Source organism: Sturnira hondurensis, unplaced genomic scaffold (assembly GCF_014824575.4).
Source record: "Sturnira hondurensis isolate 20B ecotype Veracruz unplaced genomic scaffold, ASM1482457v3 Scaffold0001221, whole genome shotgun sequence".
Classification (NCBI taxonomy): Eukaryota; Metazoa; Chordata; class Mammalia; order Chiroptera; family Phyllostomidae; genus Sturnira; species Sturnira hondurensis.
This window is the reverse complement of record NW_028073852.1, coordinates 5,963,748-5,990,826: the sequence shown is the minus strand read 5'-3', so window position 1 is coordinate 5,990,826 and position 27,079 is coordinate 5,963,748. Positions and strand designations below refer to the sequence as shown.

Genomic DNA, 27,079 nt, shown 5'->3' with positions numbered 1-27,079 from the left:
CACAAACGCACGTCAAGGTGCAGCAGGGCTCGCGGTTCCATCTGGACGCAGGGGGAGCTTTTCTATTACTCTGGCAGGCTGTGCTGAAGACCTCAATTATCCACACTTCTTAAAAAAAAAAACAGAAAAGGAAAGCATGTCTCTTTCACGCAGATGTCAGAAACCAAACCTTCTTTCCAATTAGTCTGGCCTTTCCCCGTGTCTCTACAGGCCAACATTTCTCGGACCGTGTTCAAGGAACGCTCGTGCTCCCGAAGATGTTAACAGTAAGCGCTCTGTAATTCTGGATCCCAGTCCACACTGGCCTGGACAGGCCTCCTGGCCTCCTGGCCGCCGGCCGCCTCGGCTTTCCCTGAGCTGACGTGCGATGGCAGCTTCGAGGACAGGCACATCATGCTCCGTACTTTTTGACTTTAATGGACCACAGAACCCATTTTTTAAAAAAAGAACAAGCTGTTCTCAGAAGCCTAATATATGAAATGTTGCCATAGGACCAACTACCACGAGGGCAACTGTCGTGAAGGGCCTGGCCTTCTCCAAGCTGGGGACAGAGGCTGCTCCATCCAACAGGACCCACGCTGGCAGCCCCGGGGGACCTGACCGTTACACTGCAGAAAAGCCGCCCGACCTTCTGCACCCCTCAGATGAGGCGTGTGCTCACCGACCACGCGCCACAGACAGGGGGCAGATAACGCTGTCGTTTACCCAGAGGACAGCACAAAAAACAGTTCAATTTGAGCATTTTTACAGTTACTACAACAGACATTACGGACGACTTCTCTCCTGGAACACCTCTCCAAGGGCTCAGGACAAGCCCCGTAAGAAGAGATCGGCCTGAGCGGAGGGTGAACGTATCTCGGGGCCCCAGAGAACTGACGGGGGAGGAGAAAGTCAGAATGAGGGGGCAGCGCCCCGTCTCCGCCTCTGCACCTGCCGCACCGCCTGCCGCTCCGCGCTGAGCTCCAGCCAGGACGGCGACGGCCGCGCACGGGCAGCACTCAGGGGCACCGCTGACACACGAAGGGGGCAGTGACGCAGAAGTGGAGAGAAGGGAGGGTGGGCCAGGCACCGCTGCTCACTTTCACTCAAGCTTAAAACCTGCGACTAACTCAGAGGGAAGAGACAGAGAGACACAGACTGGCACGAAGGCAGACTCTGAACTGGGTACAGCTCCTTCCGCTCCCGAGAAACGCTTCCTCGAAGCGCAGCCCAGGGCCGGACGGCTGCTGCCGCTGCCGCCGCGTCTCCTCCCGCTACCTCCTCGATGTTCTAGTCAGTGACAGAGACAGAGACAGCCACCGAAGGGTCTGGGGCTTCTAGTGCTGACTAAAAAGGTGTCGTGCTAAGCACTGACAAGACGGCAAGAAAGAAAAGGTTACCCACTGGTCCTCAGTCAACGATGACGCACTCTTTTCTACTAACAAACACCAGGTTTTAAATAACGACGTCCCGGCCACTTTTCCTCCGATACTGAAGGCAGATACAAAAGGAAGAACAGTCACATCCTTAAATGCCGCTTCAATGAGTTTACGCTCCTTAGGGTGTTCAAGCAACGTGACTAACACATGCGCTACTACTGAGCTGGGAAGACGGGCCGTTCAAGTTTGTTTCTGACATCTGTTGGCTTGTAAGTAATCTGGTACCCACATCAAAACACCCCCAGTTTTTAAAAAGAAATTTGCAAAATAATGTATCTACCATAGATGTAAAGAGAAGAGGTAAATAAAGACAAAAACTTCAATTATCCAATTTGACATTCTGAGTTAAAGATGAAATGTAGAGTCATTACTCACCAGCATTTAAGTGACATTCCTTAATCTGAAACTGAAGTTCATTTTCATTGGGAATGTCCTTCCACGTTGCGAGGAAGACCTGGCGCTCTGTGGGGGAAATGGGGGGAAGGAAGCGTGTGCGCAACCCGCCGCGCTCTCTCCTTCGGCGTGCGGCTCTCACAAGGGCAGCACGGCCACCCTGAGGGCCCTCTGCCGCGGCAGGGGGCCACTCAGCAGCAGCACCGGACACAGCGAAAGGGTTTACACTGAGGGTTTAGTTTTAGCTCTAACTTGGCAACTCTAGGCAGGTCTGTAACTTTGTGACCCTTCATTTTACCAGATACAATTACGTCTGTGCTGCTCGCCCAAAGAGCCACAGTAAGGATCAAGCCAATTAAGATGCCTACACAATTTAGCGTGTACCAGGACGCGTGAGTTTGGTTAGATGGGGGTGTCATAAGTAAGGCAGAGAAAAATGTCAACACCAACCACATGGGAATACTAGTGGCTTATTACAAATTATTCTAATTATAATGAAAAATGTGAGACCGTGAGAGTCATCGAACTGTGACAGAAACACCAAAAGCAAATGTGGAAAGTGGTGCTGAGAGCCTCGCTCAGCACAGGATGGCCGCAGACCTGCAGCCCACGGGAGACAGGGCGTCTGTGAGGTGCGACAGAGCAACGCGTGCCTGTGCCTTGCATGCTGGGGGGTGGGGGGCTCCCCAGGAAACTGGCACTGTGCTTAGAGACCATGAGCAAGACAAGACCACAGTGACTCAGGAGAATAAATAATCAGGAGCTATCAGAGCTTCAGGAGAACAGCCTTACCCACCCATTTTTAAAACCTCAAAATCACTTATTCTTCTAGCTATGTTCTGCCTGGCCTTCGGGGGAAGGGCAAAGGTATGTTTGGCAGGACAGAAGGACGGACTTACCCATTTTGCCGTCTTCTACAAAAAGCACGTTGAGTGGGATGAGGCAGCTGAAGTAGAAGACATCGATATTGTTTTTCACAGCCACCTGCCAGGAAAGAACATGGGCCAATCAGAACACCGGAGGAAGCTGGGTGAGAGAAACAACAGCCATGTGTCTGGAAATGGATCACCCTCCGTCCTCTCTGCTCTGCAGACCAGGGCTCCCCGGCAGACACACACCAGCCCATGCGTTCCGCCGTCAGAGCCTGCAAAGACCTGCCGCCTCGCTCCAGGAGGAGCCCCGGGAGTGAGTTCGAGACCCGAGCCCGCACCCAGAGTACTCTGCTCAGTTATTCTTTGTTTCTGTGGTTATAATAGTAGTTACTGCTACCCCTTACTAAGTCCCTGCTAAGGACACGATTTCTAATCCTCATTCTTACCATTCCAAACGAGGCAGACAGCACTGCCTCCCTGCTTCCTGACGAGGAGCTGAGGTTGGGAGGGACCCAGGGCCACGCTGCGAACACACCGAAGCACCAGGAGCAAATGCAAGTGGACCCGAAACCTGACTTTCCCCCTCTCAGGGTCAATGGCTGGTCAACTGCCCCTTATCTTTTTTCAGATGCTGGTTTTTAGTTGTTTCTTTTATGAAACCATATTCCATAAGTGCCAGGGTCAGCAACAGCCTGCGGGTCACACTGGCTGGCAAATCTGATGACTGCGAGAAGGAAAAGCCTCAGGGCAAGCCGAGGAGGAGCATTCTCAGCACGCACTCTGGCTTCAGCGGGCCGTGAGCCCACCCGATTCAGAGCGTGCTGTTCACAGCTTTAAAAACCCTCCAGTATGGGTTTTTACTCAGGGGCAACCCCGAGTAAGTGTTGGCGTACGTACTCAGAGACAGGCAGATACCACTGAAGTAGCATCTAAGGCCCATGCACTGCAGGAAAGGGGAGCAGAACCGCTCAGCCGCCACTTCCCAGGGGCTCTTGTCACCTACTGGTGACTTTCCTACCGATGCTCATGGCACGGCAGGAGGACGCTTCTCTGGGCAAGTCCTAGAAACAGTAACCGTGCCTACTCCTCTTCCATCTTGTTTGGAGAACCCTCTTGGGGGGGACAAATGCCCACACTTCGACAGCATTATCTACCTCTCCATCAAACACTTGGTTCTCCACGTAGCCTCTTTCCGATGAACTCCTAGTTCTTCTACATTTACTACCAACTCACCTTCCCCGCCTTAAATAGCACCTGTGTTTCCTCCCCCACAATCTGGTTGTGTCTACTTGACAGTCTCTCTGTTCTCCCTCACGGAAGAGTCCATCAGACTGCTTTCCTGGTAACTTGTGATCTTAACTTTTCCATTAGCAACCTCCGGGAGTGCCTGACCTCTATCACATAAGCTAATGCCCATAATGCTGAGAGTGCAGGGTTCTCAGGAAGATGGATAGTAATGAATGTAAACGGAGAAACTAACCTCAGGAAAGGGGGCTTTAGACATTTTAGATGCGCTAGACCACCACTTCAGAAGAATTACACCTGACAGGGCTTCTGGGAAAGAGGCACCTTCTGGTCGGTGCTCAGCAGTGAGAGGAGAGCGCATTTCACACGAGGGCACCGGAGGACAGAGGAGTGCCAGGTCTGTGGAGGGCGTTCAGAAGTGAAAGCCGGGGCGGTGTGGGTGAGACAGTGCGGTTACATAAAGGTCTTACGTGAAATGCAAGTTGATTATCTGTGCTCGCTTGGAATGTGAAGCTGTCATATTTCATCAAACATTAATGTTTACTATGTCCTAACCACTGAAGATACAAAGAATAGAGAAAATATGACCCTTGTCCCCCAGGGATAAACTTGTATCTCTTGTTCTTCTGAGGGACTCCCCATTCCGCCTGGAGCTCTTTACCAATGAACTGACTCAGAAAGCTCCTCCGGGCCACCCTTTCACCTCGGGGACCCTTCTCGTACATGGGTGAAGCCAAGGACCCTTGTTCTGGAAAATGCACATGCAACATTCTGGCAGACAGTTTCAGGGCTTCTGGGATGCTCGGAAAACTCTCTCTGGACTCTGTTCCAGAGCAGTCCAGGAAGCAGGGACACCCGGAGCAGCAGGACACAGCAGTTCAGAACATGGACTTGGGGACCAGACCATACAATCTGATTTCAAATTCTGACTCTGCCCCTCACTTGGCTGCGTGCCTTTGGGCAAGGAGTCCTCAGCTCAGTTTCCCGTCTGCGGAATGGAGACAGCAGCACTGAGCGCACAGGTCGTTATGAGACAATGGGTTCATCTTTGCAAAGCTCTCAGAGGGATGCCTGGTGCAAAATAGGTGCTCCCTCTACCTTCACCATCTCCGGCTTAACCTTTTTTACTCCGAATTTTCTCATGATGAAGAATAAGATTTAGACTTGCCTGCGATCTTACACATGTTCAAAAGTAGTGCTACTAACTATGCCACAAGATCAGAAAGAGACAAAAAGGCCTCCTAGCAAACGGCGAGCTTAATGATTCTGTTTGCTGCTCAGCCTCCGGTGAAATACCGTCTCCTGACAGGCCAGCTGCACACAGGCCACTCTCTGGGAGGAAGCACTTCACCTCTTTTTCATTAGCTTCTCAAAGTCTCCATTTTGCAGCTCAAGAGCTTTCACTCTTGACTAGACTGCATTCGTTTCAAGAACATACTGTCCTCTTGGACCTGGCTGCTGCCTACCTCTCCAGCCTTGTCCTTAACTTCAGCCACATCAAAGCCACTTCTCATGCCCCAAACACTGAAACTCACAACTCTGCTTTCGTTTACCTGTTGTTCTACTTAGTGTAGTCTTCTCCTGACGCTTTAGCTGTATGGAAAATACCTAAGTAGCCTGAAGATCCAGTTCAAGCCTGAGAGTGCCACAGCTCCGGTCCTTCCCCCGGAGCCCGGTGCACGCACTTCGACTACTGCATCAGACGCAGGTCTGCGTCTGCCTCCCCATCACCCTCCACACAGCGGCCCCCAGAGGGCAGAGGCTCTCGTCTTCCACCAGCACGCTAGTGGCTCAGTGAGGACTCGCTGCATGAAATTAAGGGAAGGTATCGAGCAAATGGAATGAAATAGGGTTTCTCATCCTTTTTTCTACCTCTACATCACGCATGTGCACACGATAATCCCATTAGTAACACCTCTTATTACATAACCTGATACTCAGTGAGGCAGGGGCGGGGGGAGGGGATGATAGGTGGGCTCCTTCAGGTTCGCATCATTGAGCTAAAATAACATCTATACGCAAAGGAAGAATAACCTAGGTGTTGGATCAAAGCCCAAAGAATACTAGGTTCTCCGAGGACATGCAATTACTCCTGGGGCTGGGGAGGCATAAAAGAACCAGGGAAAACACGGTACGAAGCCAGTTCAATTCCCACCCAGATGGCAGATGCTTTTAAATAAAAGTGAGCCAACCGTGAGAACATGACACTGATTGCTTCAGAAGTAGGAGTGAGCGCCTGCTCTATGAAATTCACCATCTCAACAGGTGCAGAACCGGAAGACATAATCCAGAGCTGGAGAACTGTTTTGCCAGTGATTGAACATCAGTATCTAGCCTGTCTATTGGAGATCAATGATCACAGAAGTAGACCAACTGTTTACTTAGTAACCTTCCTTGGGTAATACCGCAAGTGAATATGTCCAAAATCATCAGTTTCTGATCGCTCCTCCTCATCCTTAAACAACCTAATGTCCTTCCAAACTCAGTAAACACAATACTGCAAAGCCTTCTAATGGCCTGTCTGCTTCTGCACTTGTCTCCCCACCCCCAATACCCAGCTTCTGCAGCCCACTCTCGACACAGCAGCCCAAGTGAACGTGAAATGTAGGTCAGCTCAAATACCTCTCTGCTCAAACCTCCCGTGACTTCCCACTTCCCCTGGAACAAACAATTGCCTGTAACCCGATGCCATGTGTCACGTACTCCGACAGCCAGCCCTCGGCTGCGTTCCTTGTGCAAACCAGGCCGCACCAGGCCGGTTCCTCTCTCGTGGCTTTTCTGTGCCGGTTGCTCCTTCATCTGGAACCCCCCGCCTTCCGTAATATGCACGACTCCCTCCCTCCCTCCCAGCCTCTTCTAGGTCTTTGGTTTTATCAAATGTTCTCTTTTCAGGCAGACCTTCACAAGCAGGATACTCATACATGGCCTCGCTCAGTCTCCAAACTCGGGACCTCCCTGTGGCCTCTGCTTCATTCTCCCCCACTGCCCTCATCCAACAGCCGGTTTCACTGGCTTGTTGGTTTACTGCCTATCCCCAGGCCCCAGCTCTCCCATTCACTCCACAGTCTCGGTGACTGGCATGGAGTACGGTGCTCAGCAAGTCTGACGACTGTGAGATACACTACTGCTCAAAATCCCTCGCAACCATTTAGGGTCAGAGAACATATCAACTCGGTCTGAAGTTTCTGGAAGAACAGCACTTCCCAAGTTGTTTCCGGTCTATTTCCCTCAACAGAAGGGGAAAGCACAGACGTAAGTCTGGGATGAAGGCAGGAGGAAGGGGCCAGTTGCCCACCCTAAAACAAAGTTTGCAGGCGGCACGTGGTGCCATAACGCATCCGTGTGTTTTGATGTGAAGATGTGTTTCTCGCTGTACCGCTGAGTAAAGCCGATACTCTGGAAAACCCCGCCCCGTGCGTGTCAGCGGCAAGCGCCCCTGCAGTGTGTGTGGCCATGGATGACCAAGACCGGACAACGGTGGCTCTTCCAGTTCAGGCAGCGGGGCTGGAACTGGCATGAAAAATGGAGCAGAAAACGTCACAGTGCACCTCACGAAGAGGAAGCTGTGTTTCCCGACAGTGTTTCCATTTTATGTACGTGTTACATACACTATGTAAAATATATTGTCACTCTAAGTTGTAGTCAAAAGAGCCCCAAAGCCGTGAGACCCGTACACAGAGTTAAAGGTGAGCAGTGGGGGAACAGGCTCCGGGAGCTCAGGGACAGAACTCGAGCTGAGCCGCTGCTCCGAGGGCACCCTGGCGGGTCGCAGACAGCACCGAGGGGCGGGTCACCGAACCCTCTGTGCTGCCACAGGCTACGTGTGCCCGTAACAATATTGACTTGCCTCTCGGGGACATCACTAGGAACCACAAATAGAAATGATTCTGAGGCACTTGGAAAACACAAAAGGAGGCTATAAATGTTTAATAATAATAATAATAATTTTTAAAAGTCACTCTCAGTGGAGCTGGGGACAGAGAAGGCTGTCAGCCTCAGCCCGTAACCTGCAATTAGCTCCTCTCGCAGCGCAGGGCGCTGCGGCAGCAGCTGCAGGCTCTTTGCAGGGGCACAGCTGGGGGCCAGCAGCCCCGTTAACATCCCAGCCCATCCCGGGCGCGCGGAGGCGCCGCAAAGAGGTGCACGACAGACTCAGTGTGCACTCTGGCGAACGCAGCCCCACCCGCACCTCTCGCCACAGGGTCGCGGAGGGCCTGCCACCGGAACAGCTAAGGCGAGCGCACACAGCCCCCCTTTGGGGATGTATCATCTATTTTCCCATGACGTCACTTGTGACCTTTCCAAGCCTCTGAAGAGTATTTTTTGCTTTTATCCCTCCTCCCTGTTTAGCTTTTTGGGAAAATTATTTGCGGGCTGGTCTAAGCGAAGACCGGGCAGTGACGCTGACTGTCTCCACTTATCTGAAATGGTGATTCGGGTGCGTTTCAGGCACCGCACCGTCCAGCCAACAGATCCCAGAGGAGCGTCTCTGAGTGACGGTTTTTAACGGCACTGACTCCAACTGTGTGACACGTGTCATCTCAGACTCAGCAGAAGAGGCTCTCTCTGCTGGCTGCGGGAGTTAATCTACCTGTAGGCCTGTGCTTCTAGTCTGTGCCCAAAACACCTGCCACCGTTAGGTTAAGCCCTAAGACTGATGGGGACGCGGGGGCAGCCTGGGCGGAGTGAGGGGCAGGGCGGCTGACAAAGTCAATGGGGCAGGGCACAGCCAGATCCCACAGGGCTCTGCAGACCTGTGCTAGAACTTGGGTTTTTCTGAGCAGAAAAGTATCCGTACAAGCTCTTCTAGACTGGTGATGTAAGCACGAGTCCAGCAGAGCGGCGGTACAGCGAGAACGAAGCAGCTGTGTGCCACACAGGGGACCCGAGTCGAGGGAAAGGAACGCTAAGATACACTGCATCTGCTCTGGCTCCAGGAGGCTTCTCATTCTAAAAGTTTTATGTGTTAGGCAAAACAAATCAGGAACTCACAGCAAATGTACATGTGACCTCTTTCTGTCCGCAGAGAACCCACCTGCCACACATACTACACGGACTGCTCTTCTGGTCTGTAATTTTCATTATAGGCCCACCGGACTGATTTTCCGGCCCCATAAGCCTGACCCAGACTGAAACCTGCCTGTAAAACTTCAGGTATAAAATGAGAATCTATAGGTAGAATTTGAAAACATTTTAGTTTAATATAAATGAACTTCCTACCAGAGTTTTGGGGATACAAAATGGGGCACTTTTGGGTGTAAATCATTAGTACTCATGTAGATGCTGAGTCTCCTACCACTGCTCAGACGCAGCTGATGCCTCAGAAACAGGGTTTGAAACACACTGGAAGCCTCCTCTGCCGCCCTGAGAGTTTGCATTCCTCGTGTCTGTTCGCTCACGGCTCAAAGCTCTTCTCAAGTCCCGCTTTCGAGATGCATGGACCTGCATCACATGAAGCCCATGTACAACCCCATGTAAAACTCTTCTTAGAGCAACCCCGCCCCCGCCACCAGACGGAACGCTGCAGCACGACACAAGAGCGGACAGACGTGCCGGGGAGGGCGCGGCTCAGATGGGCTGCAATCGACCGTGGAAAGCCCAGTGAGTTTCCTCAAACTCAAACTACCACATACATTCAGGCTTGTAAAGTCCCTGACTGCAAAAAGGTCACACGGATAAATCCATTTTCCAGTCATTTGTCAAACCAGAAACACAAAACTGATTCCACTTTTCATCATCAACTCTTAACTTATCACCATTATACAAAGATGGCTGGAACTTTCATAGATGAGGACCACAAACCACTTTTACTGCTGCCTTAGTACTACTGTGTGACACACACGGTCGCCTGCTCAACTCCCAGCACTGGCTTCTCCCGCACGGGCCCCTCCCGATGCACCAGCTCCCAGGCTGGGTGTTGTGAGAACTGAGGTGTGGGCTTCACGAACAACCGTCTCTTCTCGTCAAGGCCAGACTTACGCTCCATCCGCTACCCTGCTCGTGAGAACACAGGGCTCTTGTCTACTGCTTATGTGTGGCTATTCAGGCAGGGCTGTCGCACGGGCACAGTCGTAGACGGGCTCCAAAAACAAGGGGGGCGCTGGTTGTATTAAGATAAAAGGTACTGCCCAGTAGAATCTTGCTATCTTGACAAAAAGGATAAGGATCGCTCTCAGAAAGCACCGCCCAGTAAGAATGGGAACACGTCGCACACAGGATACTCCACTTCTCAGACAAGGTTCAGAGAATGTTTAAAGTCCTGATGTGGCACGACAAACACATAAAGTTTGAAGTAGCCATCACAGAAAGTAATTTCCCCTCTTCTTTTTTGGGGTGGTAAAATGTTTTCATCTTTCCGGACCAAGACCCCACTGCCTACCCACCACTAACGAAGTATTTCGGGCCCTGCCCCTGCAGGGGTAATTTTTAGCCCCGGGTCTACCTGTCTGACCCATGGATCTCTTCCGGTTCCTGTGTGACCCACCATTTCGAGGATGCAATGTCTCTGCCAGCAGCACACGGCCCCATAAAAGCAATCAGAGTGTGCAGTCCTCACCTGTGAACTCAAAAGACCAGAGGCAGCTTTCCTACTGAACGTGTTTGCCCTGCCTAAGAGTCAAGGAAAGTCAGCAAAGGCCAGGCCAGTTTGCCTCCCTTGGTGGAAGCTGCTGAAAAAGCCTTCCACTTGGAAGCATCTACCAGTTTCTCTGGTCCAAGAGCTGAGGGCTTTCTGAGTGCGAACGGATACATATGAGACATGAAATAACAGGGCCGGGAGCCATCTGCAACTGCCTTCCACACAGGCTGGGACCACACTGCAGGAGTGACAAAGGACAGAACTGTCACAGGGCCATACACCGGAGGGAAAACAAAGAAAAACGTTTTGGCTGACAAAAATCCAAGAGATGAACACACAGGACTGTCAGGCCGTGTGTCCTTTGCAGCTGGCACTGTCAACACTTTCTGCCCTAATCATCCAAAGATTAAATAAAAGGAACTGATAATGCTTTGTTTTAGAAGAGCTGTGCAAAGGAAAAAACCAAGAGACATTATTTCTTTTCACCCTCTTATTAAACAACACTTATGCAGAGCTCAAAGGTCACAGACAGGCAGATTGCCCTGGCCAATGGCTGGAGCACTGTCCCGTAACTGAAGGGTTGTGGGTTCGATTCCTGGTCAGGACGTGTGCAAACCCTGGTCCAGGCATGTGCAGGAGGCAACTAATCAATGTTTCTCTCTCCCTTCCTGTCTCTAAAAAGCAATGTAAAAATGTCCTCGGGTGAGGGGGGTGAAAAAAATAAAGGTGAGCCCTGGCTGGCGTGGCTCAGTGGACTGAGTGCTGGCCCGTGAACCAAAGGGTCACTGGTTCCATTCCCAGTCAAGGCACATGCCTGGGTTGCAGGCCAGGTCCCTGGTGGGGGTGGGTAAGAGGCAACCACACACTGATATTTCTCCCTCTCTTACAACTCCCTCTAAAAATAAATAAATAAAAACTTAAAAAAAAAAAATCCAGAGCTGAAAAGAGCGTCCAGGTAGAGCACACAGACCTTCCCGACAGACAGCTACAACACTGTTTCCAGGGCCTGCTTGAGATAACGCCCGAGCACTGGCGAGTACACCCTTCCGCCCCAGGGTCAGCCAAAGGAGGGGAGTGGGCTGCACAGCAGGGTTCTCCAGTTGTCCTCCCGAGCAAACAGACGGGGAATATTTGCAAGGAACCAAACAGAAATCCTAGACCTGAACAGTGCCACGTCTGAAATGGAAGTTACGCTGGACTGAACAGAAGGCTGCAGGGCATACAAGCACCAGTGCACTCAGAGACAGGCCGAGAGAGACCATCCACCTGCAGAGCAGGGAGAAAGGGAAGGGCAGCCTCAGTGACCTGACGGCCACACCCAGTGGCGTAACACGTGGGAGCCTGGAGTCATGAAGGAGAGAGGAGAGACGGGTGGGCCGGAAAACATTTAAAGAGGTAATGGCAAAACTCTTCCAAATTTTGGGGAAACTGTCAATTTACAGACCCAAGAAGCCCAATGAACCCTAAGCCAGATAAATACAAGCAAAACCCTCAGGTACATAGTAACCAAGCTACTGAAAACCAACAATGAAAGAACCGTGCCTGTAAAGGGACTTACGAGCTATTAATCCATCTCAACATGTATGTGTACTTGACCAATTCAAACAAACGGTAATAACAAACACAAAGTTTAAGATGCTGAAATAAACTGGAACATTGGATATTTGATGCTAAAATATTCTTGTTAATTGTTGAATGTACCATAGTTATTTTTTGTGGGTTTGTTTTTTTAAAAGAGACATATTTTAAAGATATGTATTTACACATGAAATAAATGTCAAGATATGCTTCAAAATAACACGGAGTGGGGTACAGACGAACCAATACTGACTACAGACTGATAATCACTGACAGGATGATGGGTACACAGGGACTCGCTGCATTACTCTGTTTACTTCTGTAATATTAACAATTGTCCATAAAAAGCTTTTAGAAAGCAGGGCAAAGGAGAAAGATGGAAAGGAAGAGGGAAAAAAAGGGGGGACCAAAAATTGGTTGAGGAGGGTGAACGTCCAAGTAACAAGACTTCCAATGTAAGAGAGAAACAAAGCGAGACCGACAAAGAAGTGTTAAAAAGCTCCTGGAGCCCTGGCTGGTGAAGCTCAGTGGATTGAGAGCAGTCCTGTGAACCAAAGGGTTGCTGGTTCAATTCCCAGTCAGGGCACATGCCTGGGTTGTGGGCCGGATCCCCAGAAGGGGATGTGCCAGGCACAACCACACATTGATGTTTCTCTCCCTCTCTCCTTCCCTTCCCCTCTAAAGATAAATAAATAAAATCTTAAAAAAAAAAAAAAAAAGCGCTCCTGGAATGGAAGCCACGAGCTCCCACCGTGAAGGGGCCCACTGAGTGCGTGCCACAACGAGTGACGAGATGCACAGCGAGGCACACCCCGCAAGGTCCCCGCAGCCCTGGACGAGGAAGGACGTGCCGGCTGTACAAGCTTTCACTTGGGAGAGCACAGCACAGAACAGATGGCTCAGACTAGAAGAAAAATAATTGCTAACCTAGAATATTACACGGAAACCATGACAGAAGTATGAAAATAAAGAAGACATTTTAGAACGTGTGAAATCTCGAAAACTTGATTATCTGCACACCTATTCTCAGGGAGCAACTGGAGGACGTTTTTCATCAAGATGAGGGAGTAAAACAAGGGGAAAAAACACAGCTAGAGACCGAACATGGACGACAGGTGCAGGGATGACTCCCCAGAGAGGTGACCAAGGGGGAGCCCGGGATGAACAGCTGTGTCAGCTGTTAGGGAAATCGGTCTAGGTGGGAGCAGGTCAAGGGGCCGCCGAGGAGACGGCAAGAAAGGACAACTGACAGGCATTTCAAAGGGTCTGACCCCAACGGAATTTGGACTTAATTATAGCTAAAAACACAGAAGATGAGGCAAAGAGAGACAGGTATTAACTGGTAAATACTCGATTACTCACAAAGAGTTTTACAAAGGAAAATAATCATACTTCACTACATGTAGCTCAGCTCTTAAGAGTATATAAAGTCATAATAATGTAACCAGTGAACACGGATCAAAGCAGATTCTCAGACAGCTGTGTCAGGAGAGGGGGTAGGAAATACCCATGCCAATGATGGCGGTGACCAGGGGCGCAGGGGAATACCTAAGATGACTGCACCCAGAAGGTGCATCACAAACACGGTATTCAGAGAGAGATAAATACAAAACATACCAACTAAAAGAGGAGCGAGAGACGGCCCCTGGAAGGAAATACTGGGAACCATGTTGGGGAGGAAAAGGTGGGGTCTGGGTTTTTCTTAAGTAAAGAACTAGTTGACTCTTTAAACTGTTTTATAGCCCTAATAAAATGAAAACTTGAAAGCACGGGGCTATAAACGTCCTCCTCAGAGTTTACAGCCTGGGTGGAAAAGGCGAGGGGGCAAGCAGCACCAGCGGGCAGTCAGGACAGCGCCACAGGGGTGCGCAGCGCCATGCCACCCGGGGAACGCAGTCAGTGACACCGCAGGGACTGTGCATGCTGCCAGCTGGCACTAGACTTTTCAGGGGTCACCTCAAAAATTATGTCTAACCACCGTGCTGTCAAATGAAACCGAACGGTGAAAATGACAGAGCCCGGGGGGAAGGAGGCCGAGCGGCTGTGCAAAGCCCGGACGACCGCAGGCCAGTGGTCAGCCCACCGTCTCGTGCAGACACCGACGCGAAGGGGCAGCCGCCTGACAGGCTGATGAGTACTTGGGGAAAGTGTCTAAGCAACCAGCACAATCAAAATGAACAAAGGAAAACACAAGTATTGGAGTCAGAGGAAAGTCTAAATTTAGACATAATTCAAAAAGGGTTTTGCCTCATTTCAACAGAATCAATTCCTTTTTGAGGAAATATAATTATATGACATAAATAAAGTCAAAAGAAGCTCCCAATGGGGCAAGCTTTACTTCATATAATATTTACGACTTGCATTCACAGAGTCCTCTTTTTCACGCCACGGATACGGGAGCAGTGCCTTTTCACCCTTCAGTGGTGTTTCCAACAGCCTGGACGACAAGCCGAGAGGCAGCCCTCCTGGGCCCTGAACACCAAGTGTCTGCGCCGTCACACGACAGTCCCGGCAGGGGCTTCATCTACTCGCCCCTGTATACTGGTATGAAATTAGCCGAAACACACAGTGCATCCAGAATTTCGTTTCCTCAACCCTGGATCTTTTCCCTCCATGAGCTCTTAAATTTAAACATTATACGCAAATATAATGTTTAAATGCGAATCTTAACCAGGCTTTTCCTGCACCTAACATTTGACTCTTTGTTCACACGGGGACAACGGCCAGACGGGAGCTGAAACCTAGCGACCCACCACCTAGTCATCAGCTCCAGCTTCCACCAGCCAACACGAGACAGAGCTTCTCATAGGGGAAAAGGTCTCTCTCCACGAGTTTTTGCTAATCGTCACACCTGGGAAATGCCAATGAAAGAGAAAGCAGCCGTAATTATGACGTCCCTGGAAGGAAGGCACCATGAACACAGCGTGGAGAAACAACAGTTGACCGCAGATGGGAAATTTCTCCTACAGAAGCCGACACGCTTTATTACATTCCACTCTGATGGAAAACGTTTAAGTTTGCTTTTTATAATGGCAGGACTGTAAAAACAAAAACTTGAGGGAGGAGTTTGGACGATAAGATTTAATGTCCGTTACTAAGGTTTCTACTCAAGATGTTCACTTCACGGAATATGAAACAGAAATGCAAATAGGAAAGTAAACTGACATTCAGTTATTTACTGTTCCTTTTTTGTTTTTAAAGGTTTATTTATTTTTAGAGAGAGGGGAAGAGGAGAAAGGGAGAGAAAGGTCAATGTGTGGTTGCCTCTTGCATGCCCCCTAGTGGGGACCTGGCCTGCAACCCAGCCATGTGCCCTGATTGGGAATTGAACCAGCAACCCTTTGGTTCACAGGCTGGTGCTCAATCCACTGAGCCACAGTAGCCAGGGCTGTTTCTTTTTTTAAGAGCAGAAAATCTGCCCTGGTTTCTGTGACCCAAATTCCCTTCCCCATTCCCAAAGTAAAGCATCTTGCGCTCCTGCTGACTGCCCTCAAACGCTGGGACTGAGGCTCTCTGGCGACGGGAGGTTACACTGCAATGAAAAGGGCGCAGAGGCAGATCTGGGTTAGTTCCTTCCCTCCGGGCTCCGTGCTGGAAGAGGCCCTCAACACTCCACTCCATCCCAGTGACGGCCGGTTCCCTCTGCACGGTAACCCGTGCTGTGTTCTTCTGGCCTGAGCCACGCCAGACTGTGACTCACTCGTCTGCACGCCAGATCAGCTCCCCTCTGCTGAAAGGAGGCCAGCACCCACCACGGCAGCAAGGCGCTCTGGAGCTGGGCTGTCAAACCAACGTGAAACGCTCGCTGTTTCTAACTCCCGGCAACTTGACTGCGGACGTCTCCCCATCAGCACTGGAGCCTCACACTGGCATTTCCAGAAGAGTACGCAATGGAGCCTCACCTGTCTTGACCGGAACGCGAAAGGTTGGTATTTTTCTTTAGTCATGGTCTCATTCGCACCCCCTATCATCTCACGTTCTCGGGAGGGTGGGACCACCAACCCTCTTTGCTGTGTCTTCAGACTGTCCCTCACAGTGCGTCTTTCAGCCGGCCTCTGAGAGACAGCGACGCAAGATGGCAGCCGCCACAGGCTCAGACAATTTATTTAAAAAATCGAAAATACAGCCTTAAAATAGAACGTGCGTGTAAATACACAGAAGCACCCCCACTCGGTTTGCAACAAAAATTAGCAGGGATGGCGTTCATAGTTCTGATGGAGGGGGCCTGAGAGCCCATCAGCTCCCAAGGCAGCGGAACGCACTGAGCACCCCAGCCGCCCCGCAGGAGCTCCGGCGCGGCCGACGTCGGAAGAACAGCGAGCCTGCCTCGGCCGTCGGCAACACAGCGCGGCAGCAACCAACCAAACAGAGCCACGGACCCGCCCGCCCCCACCGGGTTCGAGCATCTTCCCTTTCCACAGCAGCACACGTCCCAGACGCACCTCGCGGACCGCAAAGGACTGCAAAGGAAGCGCCCAGAGACAATGTATCTTCAGAGGCTGTGAGTGACGCGGACGCTCTGTCCATCTGAAGCAAGCCGTGCTGCTGCAGCCACCGGCCCACCCGACTTCCGGGGCTCAAGTCTGTACCAGCCCCCTTCAGGAGCTCACTGCCCTGTCTTCACTCTGAACAATACAGAGCTTTCAAGGTTAAGAGGGTCTGGGAGACCTGACCAAGTTCTGAGCGCCTTGAAGACTCTGCCGCGTGGACCACGAACGTGCGCAAGCGGCGAGTGTTCCAACCTGGATGACCTAGAGACACGTGGTCACGCATTCAAAGGTTAGCTCCACGTGAGTATCTGCTGAGGCCTATTTTTATATAAGTGACATGCAAATTTCTATGTAAGTTTTAGGGAAAAAAGTTCGTAAAAAAGACTTAAAAAGTTTCTAAATGTTTGAGTACAAGAACGAGTAACTTTCTATGTCAATGCATGACTTTTAAATGAAAGAATACATAAAGCACTTCCCCCCAGAATTACTGTACATCCAACCCCGTGACCATCTCACATGTTCTACACGTGAACAGCATACAACCAGCAGGACCCCAACTCGCCCGAGTGCAGCAGAGACTGACCTGCAGGTTGTTCAGAGGCTCCATCTTCATGACGGGGCCCAGGGTGTTGAGGGGCAGGGGGACGTCGATGCTCTGGTTCGGCATCAGCGGCGTGTGGATGGCCAGAGGGGTGCTGGGGATGACGCCGAAGCTGCCAGAGAGGACGACAAAATTCTACGAGTTAATCAGGAGCAGGATTTCACTGCGTGGAAGCACTGCTGGGCCTCAGTGGCTTCTATCCCACTTGAAGGAAACCATTTTCTTGCTAATATGAAATGAAGCAACAGAAGGACCTAAGGTGTTCCCCTGTAACTAACTATAACACTGCTTACAACGTAACTTCTCTTGTCCCTTAAATCAATTTGAAGAAGGAGAAACCAGCACAGAATCACTTTGCTAGTGCTCTGATTCTAAAAGTTTATGTTCATCACACCAGGAGGGACAGATATGATAAGTACCTTAATACTCTAAGTACGGCAAAAAGTGATTGGCTTAAACATTCCAAATGACTAGGACGGGCTGCAGTTCCAAGTCCGGTCACTTGCTAAGCCCGAGACAGACAGTGAGTACAGTGCCTGCCAGTCTGACTCCTCAGCAAGGCCGGTCCAATGACACAGGAATAGTGAGGGCTTCTGGTCAGGATGCAGGCAGACATGGCTTGCCTCTTCGCACAACCATCAAAATTACAACATCAGAATTACAAGTAGCCTTGGCCGATGAGGCTCAGTGGACCAGTGCAGGCCTGCAAACCAGGGGGTTGCCGGTTTGATTCCGGGTCAGGGCACAGGCCTGAGTTGTGGACCAGGTTCCCAGTGGGGGTCACCTGAGAGGCAACCACACACGATGTTTCTTCTCTCCCTCTCTTTCTCCCTCCCTACCCCTCTCTAAAAATAAATAAAATCTTTAAGAAAAAAATTATAACTAAAATACAGAACAACCCTCCCTCAGAACCACCAGAAATTTAGTTGAATGGAATCTGACCACTACAGAATTAAAGAAACCACATCCATCCAGACCAGTAGGAGGGGCGGAGACATGGAATGGACTGGTCTCTCACCCATGAGTGGTAGACGAGAACTCAGGAGGGGTATCTCGGGAGTGAGGAGTCCCAGCCTCACACCAGGCCCCCAGCCCAGGGTTCAATGCCAGGGAGATAAGCCCCTACAACTTCTGGCTTCAAAAACCAGTGGGGATTGAGATGGTGGAAGAAACTTCTGGAGCCCTAAGCAGTTCCTCTTAAAAGAACTCACACAGGGACTCACCTACTCAGATTGACTCCCTCTCAGCTCCAACACTGGGGTAGCGGCTTAGAAGGCACCAGTGGCATAAAGGGAGGAACTGAAGTATCTGGCATCTGGGCGGGCAGAGGCCACTGTCCCTGTGCTAAAGCCACCCCCACAAGGCCAGCAAGCTGACACCACATCTGAGACTCCATCAACCTGGCCAACACTGTTCCACCTGCCGAGGAGATGCAGCCTTATCTTACACCACAGAAACTTAGGAACAAATGTCAGGGGCAGAGCAGGAGGGAGAAGCAGACCTACGGGGTGACACGTACACGGATGCAGGCCAAGTTCATCTAGGCAGCGTCTCTTCCGAGAATCAGAGACGGCAGAAGGAACATTCTCCTTTTCCTAGAAAAACCACGCTTCAGGGCACTGAAGTGTAATCATGAAATGACCCCACAAACACACATCGCTCATTCTGACCCAACATTTGTAAGTGAACACCATTTGCTCTGCTATCTTGCTCTCATGGCCGCCAAACCCGGGGAGGAGTCCCTGCTGGCATGGAGACACGGCAGCAGCTTAGTCCTGGATCTTCCCACTGCTCCTCTTAGAAGGGACACGAAGGAAACAAGGGAGGAAAAAGTTCCCTACAAACTGACAACTCTCCCTCTGCGAAACGACGAGTCAGAGGAAACCTGCAGGCTCTACAGGACACTGAAGTGTGGCTCCCGCCGGGAGGGCAGCAGGATGGCGAGAGAGGCCCTGCCGGTGCGGCCGGGAGGCCCGGGTCTCCAGGGACACTGACTGGCAGCCCAGAGACGGATCCCGTCCCAGCAGACCCCCACTCTCGGAAGGAGCCCCACCCTCACGTGCGGTGCTGTGAGCAGGGCCGAGACCGAGCCGGGACGACACACAGTGAAGAGAGGAAAGAGGGTGGACAGTCCCTGGGGGCTTGGAGGCGACAACAGCTCACAGAGCAGCGCCTTCCTAGGGAAAGGAGAGCCCAGGAGACGGGCTGGGTCCCTCCAACAAGCACATCCCAGGGAGAGCTGCCGAGGCCCGTCAGCACCAGGAACACTGCAGTGACTCTGGGCAGCCGGGCAAGATGACCAGATCACTCACGTGGAGGGAAGAACGGGCTGGCAGCTGACTTTTCCACAAGAACATTCGATGACAAAAGAGACCGGTGTAAAAAGAGTCTGAGTCAAGGATTTTCACACAGAAAGGTCGCAGTTGTGACCTGAGAGGATTCAAGGGTTGCTGTCTACCTGGCCCTGTGCGGGTCCTCACACCCTTTCTGAGCACCTGGTAGAAGACACCCCCAAAAGGACAGTGGGAAGGAACCACGAAAGGACTGGAAATAGGCAAAAAATGCAAGACAAACGAAAGGTACAAGAACAAAATGTAGAAACGAAACAATTTACAAAAGTGAGAGAAACGGAGCAACTTGGCCTCATCTGTCATCACCGGAGGTCGAAGACGACAAGTCACGTGGAGAAGAGAAAGCACACGGAAGAGGCCAGAAAATGGTAAACCCTAAGAAAAACGGTACCAGCCACAGCAGGTAACGGGGAGACGGAAGACGCAAACTACAGCAGGAAATCAACAGACACCCTACTGAAAGCGGGACAAACTATTCCTATTGGAACAGGAGACACAAACATTTCCAAGTGCCAAAAACACAACAAAAAGCGAAGACTGACGCGCAGAAGTGTGCAGGCGGGTCACGCAGGCCGCCTTACCCGCCTTAACCACGCAGCGTCTCCCCGACCACCCTGGCCTGTCCCAGGGCAGCTCCCTTCAAAGTGGCTGGAAATACAACTGGTGACAGAGGAAAACACAGATTTGCTAGACACTGCAGGGATTTCGAACATGCCAAACTTTCAAATCCAGTTATTTTCAAATGATGACGATATAGACAGTCATGGATGTAAGCTGTTACCGACAAACCTTATTAAATCTACTGCAGGGTCCAATCACCACTTCGTTAAAAACGAGTTCGAATTACCTAGTATTCATGAAAAGAACCTGCCATCCAAATCTACGAGTCGGCCTCCTGAGCCACGATGAATGCAAGCCAGTGACGTATCAGAACCTCGGACGCCAGCCCCTCACTCCTTCCGGTCCCCTCACTAAAGCAGAGGACCCGTGGCCAGAGGCGGCCCCTCTCTGCTGGCTCACCCGACCAGGCGCACCGGCCATCTTCTGCACTTATGTCATCAACCAAAGTCTATTCATTTTTCCCACCAAAATGAGAGCTTCGGACACACATGTGGTTTTTACTACTCCAGTCTCGGTGCCTCAAAATGCCTGGCACACAGATGCTGAGCAGTTATTTCTTGAATGAGCAAATAGACTGCAATTTCAAAAAGTTTTAAATGAACTGTTTCAGAAAAAAACATTCTGGTCCCAGGATCCTTTAAGAAGGCATTAAGTTGAGGTCTCCTCATTCCACCGGAACGAGACCCTCAGGCTGTAGCTGACAATGGAAGGGGCGTGCGAGAGACGGCGTCAACTCTGCGCCCAGCACCTGCAGACAGGAGGACTTCCCCCGAGTGCTGATGGGACGCTCTCCGGTTGGGCACAGGGTACACATCGTCTTCTCGGATCCAGCCGAGAGGACAGGGGACCCGTTTCTCACCTGTTCTTGTTGAACTGGATCGCGAAGTCGGTCATGTGCTGCAGCGCTTTGTTGGTGAAGCTCATCTCCATGTAGATGTGGCCCTGACGGTGGGTGAACGTTCCGGAGATCTCCAGGCCTTTAGCCTTGACCGCAGGCAGCCAGACCTGAAACGCAGCGTACAGCCCGGTGGAACCAGGCAAGATGCGCCTCGATGCTAGTTGTTTTTGAATACAGATAAAATTTCAGTTCCTTAAGGCAATTGTGGTGATTTTGTTAGCGGCTTTGGTGAAAGGCTTAAAAGGGAAGAAACTGAATTTACTAATGAAAATGCAGGCCTGTAATCTTTGAGGGCTTTTCTACCAAGACAAAACTACACTCAAAAACCTCCTCAAGGGCGAGGGCTATGTCTTATGTACACTTTTAACTCTCGCTACGGCTTCCAGGAAATAGTAAATAAGCACTCGGGTGCTGCTTAAGTAATCTCACTACCTGCGTTGTCTATACAACTCATCTGTCACCCACTTCCCGGCCCCTGAGCCACAGTGAATCTACTGCAGTTAGGTCGTCCCCTTGAATCCCCCTGTGAGCATGACTGCAGACAGGGCCGAGGCCAACACAGCACCCAGACACAGACCTGGAAGCTACATCGACCGGAGCAGGCACCCCGGCATCCTCACGTGACATCCACGGAGAAGGGGAATAGAGGGAAATAAAAACGCTCCTTCTCCACACTGTGCTTTCTCTCGCTGCTGCACTGTACATCAAATTCACACTCAACTGACTTCAGTGTTGACAAGCCGGACACTTCTAAACAGGAGAACAAAACTCAAACACTCAGTACTGCCAACTGTCTCACTACAAAAAGGTTAATGAAGATGGCACAGTGCTTCCTATTGCTGTGCTGGAGGACGCCTTGGTCTGTCTCTGAAACCCTCCGAAACGAGGGTCAGACCTCGAGTTTGTGATCGGTGAAATGGGCGCACACGCAAGAAGCCGAGCGATCTGGGTCCTGTGCAATGAGAAAGAGCTGCCCTACTCACAGCCTTTGGAGCCACGTGGCCGCCGGGCGCCATGCCCATCCCCGTGGAGAGTTCGAACAGGTCGTTCAGGCCGCTGCTGACCACGGCGGGGGTGGGGGAGGGAGCGAAGGCTGCGGGCACCGAGGAGGGGATGAAGGACTGTCCCACCTGTGGGAAAAGTGGGGGTGGGGGAGTCAGGGAGAACAGATTAACAGTCCTCAGGATAGTTGTACATGTTTCAGAAGTACTGATGAACCAATGAGAACACACCACAATTACACTACTATAGGCACTGAATTAGTAGATTTGTCCTTTTAATCATCATTGATACTAAAATACCTAAACACTACATCCAAGTTCTATCAAGAGAGTAATCAGTAGGATTAGGAACACAGTGATCCAAGGTTTTTAATTTGTTTCCAATTTTAGCTTCCATGATTCTGTGCAAAAGGCCTACGAGCACCTGAGACGGGAAGTGTGCGTCCACAGCACGAAGGAGGGGCCTCCCCAGACAGCGGCTCCACCCCACTCGGCCCGGCCCCTCCCATCCCCGTTTGGCACAAATACCTAATAGGAAACTCTCCTGGGGTGAAAAACAGACACCCCCCCAAACTAACTTACACGGAAAGTCTCACTCTGAGTCCAACAATTGGCTCTGTCAGGTTTTTTAGGCGACGCCAGAGAACAAAAGCATTCTCCAGTCACGATGGGAGGTTCCATCTAGCTCTTCCACGTCAGGAAAACTAGGCTCGTCGTACACACCAGAGTGCCAGTCCCTAGAGATGCCCCTACACCACACGTGGTGCACGACCCCAGAGACCCTGAGTGGCCCTACGCTGCTCTCTACTCTTCGTCACTGCTCTAGACGTGTCCTGGTGGGCTGCGCTACAGACAGTGGCGGTGGCTAGTCTGAGAATGTGCGCACAGGAAGGGCATCAAACAGGGGCAGCGCATCCCGTGGTAAAAAAACGGATGGCACTTACTGCCGGACTTCCTCCAATGCCCCCGCCAAGGTCACTGCCAAGCTGAAAGAGAGAAAGGAGAGAGAGGAGAGAGAGGTAGAGTTCATTTAACTAAGTACTAGATGCCCATACAGAATCTGTAAATTGCTCTACCAAGTTGCTGGGAATTCATGTTATGCAACTCGTCTCCCACAGCCGAAAGAAGTTCTAGACTGCAAAGAAACACTCCCCGCGGCACCAAGTAGTGGCAGTGACGGTGTGTGGCAGTTTAGAGGAAACTTGGAGTGAAGGTGGAGTGGGGACACCTTGGGGCTGTTTCAATCCAATCTTTCCGCTGGGGCACACAGGCACAACCCAAACAGAATTTAAGAATTTCCATATTCCAAGAATCTCTGCCTTTAAGCTGTTGTATTTTGCATATGTTTTATTACTCTAAAAGAAAATTTAAGGGAGAAAAATGAAAAGCAAAGAAAACTAAAATGTACTTTGATCTACAAAACCTGCTGTCCCACTGAGAAAGAGGGAACCAAACCAGTATTGAATTACAATTTTAAGCTTCAAAAGTTACAGGTAGAATGAGAGCGATTTTGAGAGTTTAGAACTTTCCTAAGAAAGAAAAAGCTGGGACAGGAAGTTGTCTTACCTCTGGGGAGCTGGGAGAGGAGGTGTGGGAAGGCACGTGATGCTTTAAATCTGTCTGTCTTGCAGTCAGTACTACCCAGGAGAAACACTGTGATTTGTTTGGGGTAGAGCATTTTAAAGGATGCTAACTACTGGAGAATTAGCCTAATTTAAGGTCAGCCAGGTGACAGGAAAGTAACCCCACGTGGTCTTAGTCTTGCCCTTGCCCCCCTTAGGGCTCTTATGCGTAATTCACCCTGACGTCAGTCTCCCAGGAGAAAAGCATCCAAGGAGGCCTGGAGCTGAAACTAGCTGGCCTGACAAAGTAGGAAACACACACACACAATTAATGGTGCTGTTTAAAAAGCAAAAAAACACCCTTTTTTTGCTACAGTTCCACCTTTGCTTCCTCCTTAGTTCTCAGCATGCACCTAAAATTCCTCTTCAAATCACCAAATGCCTGTATCTGCTGACCAAACAATGTCCCCTCTGCTGTCTGTCACTTAGTGGTGGATACCTGGACGTCTCTGTGCTGTTGTCATGCTTTAAAAAGCAAAACCGTGTGCTTTTCAGGGTTTGGGAAAGAAGGTTTATCTTCTCAGTGAACAGATACAGAAAATAAGGTGGCCAGAACCTAACAATAACCTATGCCGAAAAATATTAACACCTGACAAATTTCTGTTTCTGCCAGGGCAGAAAATAACCCCAGGCAGGTGCTTCCAACTGGCATTAATCAGCACGTTCTGCACTGCGCTACAGAGCCCGCCAAACCTCCCCAGAGTCTGGTTCCTGGAGACTCCCTAACAGTTAGCCATGGGCCGAAACTCACATGCATAAATAAACAAGAGGGCCATCACAAAGAACAACTTGAATAAGTGGAAGAGAGTATAAAAGCAAAGAACAAAATTACACACCTGCTTTCTCCCTGGCTCTAGAATAGCAGCACGTACCTACCGCATGACATCCCCAAAGCACGAGTCCCTTCTGTGCAAACGAACGCTGGCCCAGTGCTTCCAAGGGCACAGGGCGCTACTGGAAATGCACTGAGGGGAACACACACACGATACAACCCAGGCTCTGCCCACTGGCAGGAGAGGTCAAACATGAATGCAAGGCCGTAGAGAACATACTAAAGCAAAAGAGGGGAGTTGTGAAGGCACAAGCCTTCCTTCTGGCTCAAAATAATGAAAGGAAGCTTCAAAAAGGTGGCAGTGTGGGATTATAAAAAGCAAAAACAGGGGGTTATTTCTCAAGTAGCATGAACAAAAGCTTAAAAAAAACCTCCCGCAACTAGCACTGGCTGGTGTAGCTCAGTGGATTGAGTGCTGGCCTGTGATTCAAAGGGCCACTGGTTCGATTCCCAGTCAGGGCACATGCCTGGGATGCAGGCCAGGTCTCCAGTTGGGAGCACATGAGAAACAACCACTTATTGATGTTTCTCTCTTCTCCTCCCTTCCCCTCTCTTTAAAAATAAATACATAGAATCTTTAAAAAAAAGAAAAAAAACACAAAACAAATAAAAGCACAATCAAGAATTAGTTCAATTAAACCAGAATGCAGCAGAGCTATGAGGCGGGGTGGGGAGAAAAAGTCCTAGCAAATAAGGTTGCGAAGGCAGGCTGGTTGTGGGATGTCTTTGGTTTTTAGTTTTTCCTTCATATAAACCTGGGCATTTCTTAGATTAAAACACAAGCTTTCTAAGAGTGCTAATAACTCCTTCAACTGTGTTTCGTTACTATGGTTTCAACTTTATACACACAATGCGACCAAGCACCTGCGCTTTTTTGGGGGGCGGGGGTGGTGGTTAGGAATTAAAGGAACAGTGGCGCCGGGTCTTACCCCAGGGACAGTGGCTGTGCTGCCCCCGCTGCAGCCAGGCACCGAAACACTGAACAGCTCCCCCAGGCCTTCTCATGCACAGACAAGGTTGAAAACAGTACCTTAGAGAATGAACTACCATTTCAGCTTAAGATTCATCTGTTCAGAAACGACTCTGGAGCTAACTCTTAAATAAAAACGAAGTTAGGCCCTGGCTGGTGTGGCTCGGTGGAAGGAGTGCCAGCCTGTGAGCTGAAAGGCTGCCGGCTTGGGGTGTGCGAGAGGCAGCCGACCGATGCATCTCTCACCCATCAACGTTTCTCTCCTTCTCTTTCTTCCCTTCCTCTCCTTCTCTCTAAAAGTAAATAAATAAAATCTTTAAAAAACGAAGTTAGAACTTGAGAAGGACAAACCCTTTCTAAGGAAGAGGAGGACGCAGAATGTCTTATTTGCCCTGAGACTGTGATCTGGTTTCAGGACTTTTGGATGGGCTCACCCCTTCCTTATCCCCACAAGTACTACCCCCCTTTTTGGCTAGGCTCACCACCCAAACTGGAAAGAGGCAGAATGCTTAGGGACCTGGCTGGCACTCACTGGCAAGAAAGACAAAACACGCTGGAAGTGAAATAGCAGTTTTCCTCAAAATGTTAAATTCAATAAAAGATCCTGAGAAAAGGCCCTCACTGGTGGTGTTGAGGCCAAAAGAAATGAAGCCCAATTCAGCCCTTATTTTCTCAGTCATCATTCTTACTATCTGGGAGTATTATATAAACATTAGCCTAGTTGGGAAAGATTTGAATGTACTCTCCCCGTACATGCCGCTCATCAATTTAATTTAAAACCAAGGAAGAAACTAAAAAGAAACCCTGATACTCATTTATGTCCTGTGTGGCAGATACAGCTCAGCCAGAATCAGGAGCTCTGGTCTTCTAAGACAGGATCATCCAAGGGCCATTAGAGACATCTAGCCAGAAATACAAAGGTTTGCCTCACCACGCTGCGTCCAGAGAGCCAAGAGAGAGCACAATGTCAGGGTTTTCTAGCTGGCAGAACAGAAGCTTTTTCAGCTCTGTTCCTCCCGACTGAAAAAGAGTCTGAGGAAGGTTATTATCCTCCCCCTGCAAAAAGGACAAAGATGGCATCACTCACAGTGATGGCATGAGTGACTAACAGGGAGATGTCAGCGAGGACTGAGAGCCAATTACCCAGTGAGTGGCTTCTCCTAATCTACGGTGACAAGGAGAATGATGCAGATATTAATCAAGGGGAAAAAAAGGAAAAGAAAAACTAGAAAGCTGAACAAAACCCAGGAAAGTTTCATGTAATCTGAACCAGCTATTACTAACCATTTCAGCTGATTGCTGGCACTACCTGGAATCCGACCAGACTTACCTGTTTGGCAACACCCACTGAGGTAGTGCACAAACCAGTCCCACTAGGGTTTGCGAACACGCAGTGCTCTCTGCTACCCACTGAGCCAGTGGGAGACAGGGGTGCGGGGGTGGGTGTGAGGGGCGTGGCTTCACTCCCCATCTCAGGCATCGAGATACTGCATTTAAGGGTCTTTCGAGGCTGACTGCTTCCCAGTGCCCTCGCTGCCCTGCTCAGACTCCCACATTCTCTAGGAAGGAAATACATCAACTCCAGGCCTAAATCGGGATACAAGGAGATG

At 50.3% G+C, this 27,079-nt stretch overlaps 1 protein-coding gene across 2 annotated transcripts in view; it reads right to left on the bottom strand.

The window, feature by feature from the left end:
• AP2B1 (adaptor related protein complex 2 subunit beta 1) overlaps positions 1-27,079 on the bottom strand; it is a 100,935-nt gene that overhangs the window by 8,396 nt on the left and 65,460 nt on the right. The window contains exons 15-20 of one of the 2 annotated variants that reach the window (XM_037066817.1): positions 22,990-23,031; positions 22,028-22,174; positions 21,006-21,151; positions 17,157-17,286; positions 2,711-2,795; positions 1,794-1,880 (exon numbers count right to left, since the gene is read on the bottom strand). In XM_037066817.1, coding sequence (XP_036922712.1) covers positions 1,794-1,880; positions 2,711-2,795; positions 17,157-17,286; positions 21,006-21,151; positions 22,028-22,174; positions 22,990-23,031 — 637 coding nt within the window. The remainder of the gene's footprint in view (positions 1-1,793; positions 1,881-2,710; positions 2,796-17,156; positions 17,287-21,005; positions 21,152-22,027; positions 22,175-22,989; positions 23,032-27,079) is intronic. The other variant, XM_037066827.1, reaches the window with a different exon arrangement.